We start from the raw sequence: 5,711 nt of genomic DNA on the forward strand, positions 1-5,711 counted from the left end.
GGAGAAACAAACACGGGAAAGTGTAAAAGAATTCACCTTCTTGCTCTAAGAGGAGACTTTCTCTTAAATGTTTTTAGAAGGGTCTGAAGAAATTAAGGCAATGAGCACACACCACCTAAAACCACAAACAGAGACACACTCACTCTGCTCTGCTCCTATGGGAAACTCTTTCCTCTTTCCTTTTTAGCTTGGCGCCAGCCCAAAGGGATGGGTTGAACATCAGGAAGCTCTTAGCCCCAGCTCTGCCACTCACTCGGCGGCCTTGGAAAGAGTACTTGCCCTTTCAGGAACTCAAGCTCCCTCATCTTTAAAATGAGGGAGTCAACTGAGATGAACTCTAGGGTCCCTTCCAGCCCTGACCCTCTATCCTTCCAAGACATTCTCCAGCAGGGCAAAATGTCAGGCATGGAAAGAACCCAACTCGCCATGCTGCTTTGCCAGCTGGAGCTGTGATCCCTTCACTAGGAGTGACCATTTTTTCTAACTTCAGTGAGAAACTGGGCCACAGAATGGGGAGGAATGCATTTGACTCCACGACCTTAATAACAACTCTTTCAGGGACACCTAAGCTAGCCCAGCAGAGTGGGGTATTGACCTTTCACATGTTTTTCTTCAAGATTTAGTTTCTCTTAACTGGGCGCGGTGGCTCACGCCTATAATCCCAGCACTTTGGGAGGCTGAGGCGGGTGGATCACCTGAGGTCAGGAGTTCGAGACCAGCCTGACCAACATGGAGAAACCCAGTCTCTACTAAAAATAGAAAAAATTAGCTAGGCGTGGTGGTGCATGCCTGTAATCCCAGCTACTTGGGAGGCTGAGGCAGGAGAATTGCTTGAACCTGGGAGGCAGAGGTTGCAGTGAGCTGAGATCGCGCCATTGCACTCCAGCATGGGCAACAAGAGCGAAACTCCATCTCAAAAAAAAAAAAAAGATTTAGTTTCTCTTTGTGATTTCTCACAGTCTCAGAAAAGATACCTGGGAGTGTGGGAAGAATAGGAGTTAGGGAACCTGAGAGGTCCTGGTTAAAATCTTGTATTTGACACGCTCTAGCTGTGGGATAATAGGAATTTTCTTAACTTTTCTGAGCCTCATTTTATTCATATATATATAATATATATATATACACACACACATATATATGTGTATATATACGTGTATATACACACATATATATATATATGAGAAGGTAATCATACCCATAAAACTGTTGTGAGAGGTAAAGAAGGTAAGTGTTTATTAGAGGCACAAAAAGGCACATTAACTGCTGGTACTAAACAATAGAATGCCAGGGGTGTTCAATATCTTAGGCTGCACATTGCCCTGCAATAACTGGCTTAGGGTATGAAATTCTTAGAAGGACTAACAAGACTCCCCCATGATGACCTATTCATCCACCTACCTCCCCACTCTGTTCCACTGTCTCCCTTAAGAGAGATGGCACTGGCCAGAGCAGGATGCTGCCCCCTGCTGCTGCTGCTGCTGCTTCTGGGGCTGTGGGTGGCAGAGGTCCTAGTCAGTGCCAAGCCCAAGGACATGACATCATCTCAGTGGTTTAAAACTCAGCATGTGCAGCCCAGCCCTCAAGCATGCAACTCAGCCATAAGCAACATCAATAAGTACACAGAACGGTGCAAAGACCTCAACACCTTCCTGCACGAGCCCTTCTCCAGTGTGGCCATCACCTGCCAGACCCCCAACATAGCCTGCAAGAATAGCTGTAAAAACTGCCATCAGAGCCACGGGCCCATGTCCCTGACCATGGGTGAGCTCACCTCAGGGAAGTACCCAAACTGCAGGTACAAAGAGAAGCACCTGAACACACCTTACATAGTGGCCTGTGACCCTCCACAACAGGGTGACCCAGGGTACCCACTTGTTCCTGTGCACTTGGATAAAGTTGTCTAAGGCCTGGTGCCCACGTGCCACCTCACACTCTGCAGACTGTATGCTGCTGCTTTTCCTCCCTCCAGTTCGTTATTAATCTTTGCTCCCCACTGCAAATGCCATTTCCCTCCCACACACCCAACCTCACATACTCTTGGTTTCTTAGGGAGCTTTACAGACGCTCCAAATGATGAGAGAAGAGGGCAGATTCTCTTCAGCCTTTCATTGTAGCTTACTTTGCAGCCCTTCCAGAGTCAAGCACTCAGGATCCCCACAAGGATGGATCTGGGTTTGGTGAGGCCTGTGGCTCACCAAAGACCCTCTTAAAGAAAAAGAATATAAAATTACAAATGTAAATAAGTCAGATCCTTGGAAGGGCTGTGGCTGGACAGTTCAGGGAGATCCCAGACAGGGGTAATTATCTAAGGAAGGAAGGAAGGGGAATCTCTGCTGTGTTCCCTGTGTTGGGCAAAGAAATGCATCTGATCTTGCTGTAATAAAGATTCTGCTGTTGCTGATGAAGTGTGTGTTACTGTCTTGGGGTAAGTGGAGAGGTTTGGAGCTCCAATTCCGAGGCCCTGAAAAGGCCCTAAAACACTTACTTCTGTGAGGCATCAGCTCCACCTGCCTTGCAGGCCGGAGGGAGAGCAGCACCCTGAGCAGGCACAGTCTGGGAAGCTGGCTTGATTCTGTCCTCCAGCCCCTTGAGGGCTCTCTGGTGGCCCCCTCTCATGTGAAGGGGTAGAGTGACAGGAAGGACAGGCTGAGCCCTGGGATGCCAGTCAGGTCTGAGGCCTGACCCCCTTGTGTGTGCGCAAGACCAGAGTTCATGCTTCATCGACGTGACCCAGAGCAGGACCCTCAGCGTTCTGGAGTGAACTTCCCTCCTTGGGGAATTTCAGAATCAGGACCTACTAGGAATCCTGATCTGGTCTTAATCATTGCTGAAGACTAACTGTGGTAAAGGAGCAGTTTTATATGCAATCGGCCATAGACCAATACTTTTGTAAAATGCAATACAATGAATTACTAGAAAATGAAATAGAACATATAACTATAGAAAATACAAGCTCAATTGTTTTATTACTAGATTCAATTTATATAAAATACTCTGTCAAATTGCCATAAAAGTTACTGGGTTTTTTTTTTTTTTTTTTTTTTTTTTGCTTTTGCTTTTTGTTTTGAGACAGGGTCTCACTCTGTTATCCATGCTGCAGTGCAGTGGCCCAGTCTCTGCTCATTGCAGCCTCGACATCCTGGGCTCACGTGATCCTCCCGTCTCAGCCTCCTGAGTATCTGGGACTACACGTGCAAGCATGGCACCGCACCTGGCTAATTTTTGCATTATTTTGTAGAGACAGGGTTTCACCATGTTACCCGGGCTGGTCTCAAACTCCTGGGCTCAAGTGATCCCTCAACTCCTGGGCTCAAGTGATCCACCCACCTGGACCTCCCAAAGTGCTGGGATTATAGGCGTCAGCCATGGCGCTCAGCCCATAAAAGTTTCTTAATGTTTCCCCTCAATTTCTGTACTTGTATTGATAGATATTCACAGAGAGAAAAACATACACATATTATACACATATACACACATACATACCTACATACCAACATAAGGCACACACATACACACCCCCATATGCGTATACATACAGAGGAACACATAGTCACAACGTGCACCTGTGTGCACAACACCCACACATACTCATATACTCACACTCAACAAGACACCCCCTCTTCTTCCCCATGCTATCTCTGCTTCCTTATTACACCTCCCTTCCCATATTTGGAAAGAGAGTTTCCTACACAGGCTATGATTCAGAGTAAGGAAAGGATGTTTGGTGAAACGTGAAGTGGCAGAGAAAGCATAGAATCCAGAAATTCAAAATCTCAGCCCCCTTCTATGCTTTCTAGAACTAGAACTCAATGCAGCCTCTCACACCAACACAATCTCACCCCAAGCGTAGTTTCCCCCACAGCCTCCAGCCCCCTCCACACTGCCCTGCCCATCACTACCACTCTGCTGCCCACCCTCATGCTTATAACCAGGGAAGACATCTGGAAGTGAGAGAGAAGCAGCATTCTTCCATCCCCTGGCTTCTTCCCAGTGTTGCGGGCAGGCTCCACTTCCTGCGGCTGCGCCTTAAATGAGGTGTTTCCCAGGGTCCTGTTCTGAGCTCTCTTTTCTTCCCACACTGTACACTACTTGAGTGACTTGATTTACTTTCATGGCTCCAACCACCATTAACCTACTCCCAAAGACAGGTATATCTCCAGCCCAGAGCTCCCAAAGTCCAGTCATACATGTCCATCTTCATACTGTTACTAGCCCAGTCAGTGTCCCACAGGCATCTCAACCCAAAACACTCAGAACTAAGTTCATAATCTGCCTGGCTTCCAAACCTGCCCCTCCCTTCTCCTGCAGCCTCTCAGTGTTCGTTAGTGGAAACATCATACTCGATCATTCAAAGTCCTAATCTAAGACACATCTGTGTCAACTCGTGCTTGTTTGTCTGTTTCTCCAGTAATTGCCCACCTTATCCCAGGAACTACCTCAAGAGGACATAAAAGTTATTGAGTTTTATTTTCTTTTGTCCAAATAGCACTGGGTTCCTAACGTGTGCTCAATACACATTACGGCCTTGGAGGGGGCCGTGATTTGGAGCTAGGCAAATATACCTAGGTTGGTACAACCGCAGATTCACTATCTTGTTGAGAGGGCAAGATTAAAGAGTACATAAGAAACTATGAAGTAATAAGATAGAAAAGAAGAAGAAACCAAATGGATTCTGTAACATTTTTCTCCCATCTCCCCTAGGGTTTCTTTCATCCTGAAGTTCATTTATCCTAACCTAAAGTTCATTCTCTGTTGAATGTTAATTTTCCCGTTGCATATTTCTGGCATAGCATTAGGTCTGTAGCCAGGGTTAGGCAACACCAGGAGAAGTTCAACCATTCAGTATCTGTAAGAGTTGTGGCCCCGGAAGCTGGGAAGAGTGTGAAAAGCATTCAGAGTAGAATGAATCGTTAAGTAGACTAATTATATCCAAACAAGTGGGGGTAGCAACCTGGGTAGGAGTTTCTGACTTCCTTGTGTAGGCTGAAGAATTAGATGGCGTGTAACTGGAATCTAGGGGTCATGGGCTGTAAAACTGGCCCACTCTGAGGGTAATGACACAGCACCCATAAAACAGGGTTCAGTGGTGAAGCTGGGGCCACAGAAGAGCTGCCCAATAGCCTTGGGACAGAATCTCTACTGGGTATGTTCTCTGGGCCCCTGAGAACGTGTTTCCAAAAAATCACTTGAGAAGGGGCTCCTCAGCCATTTGGGAGGACATAAGTATTTTCCAGTGGGTAAGTATGTTCTAACATCCAGAAAATTTGGAATTAAGTATAGAAATGTTTAAAAGAATCAACACATAGCGTTAACATGTATGTATTAAGGAATTTGTATTAGGCTTGTCATTCTAATTTAAAATGCACATGATTTGAAATGAAACTTTGCTTTAAAATTAGTTTTGGATCATTTAAGAAAACATAGAAATTGAATCATCCTATTTATAAATTGTTAGATTTATAAAGGTTTTTAGGTATTCAGGAATGTTTTGCTGGTTAGCTCAAATGGCCAAATTACTTTATAAGGACATGGAATATATATTGAATTTATAAAAATCTCTTTTAATGTTTAAAGAGTTTCATTAACTACTTACAAATAAGATCAAATAGTCGGTGAATACAATTCTTTAAAGTGATTATTAGAATTTATTTCTATGTAAGTTAAACATAAAAGCTTAAGGAAGCTGATTTATAACTTTAACATAGGAAACA

The 5,711-nt window shown here is 44.9% G+C and overlaps 1 protein-coding gene across 1 annotated transcript; it reads left to right on the forward strand.

Moving 5' to 3' along the window:
* Positions 1-1,256: 1,256 nt before the first annotated feature.
* On the forward strand, positions 1,257-2,002 carry RNASE8 (ribonuclease A family member 8). Its single transcript, XM_003804738.5, has one exon. The coding sequence runs from the start codon at positions 1,341-1,343 to the stop codon at positions 1,902-1,904; it is 564 nt and encodes a 187-aa protein (XP_003804786.3). The 5' UTR covers positions 1,257-1,340; the 3' UTR covers positions 1,905-2,002.
* Positions 2,003-5,711: the final 3,709 nt, after the last annotated feature.

This window comes from Pan paniscus, chromosome 15 (assembly GCF_029289425.2).
Source record: "Pan paniscus chromosome 15, NHGRI_mPanPan1-v2.0_pri, whole genome shotgun sequence".
NCBI classification, from domain to species: domain Eukaryota; kingdom Metazoa; phylum Chordata; class Mammalia; order Primates; family Hominidae; genus Pan; species Pan paniscus.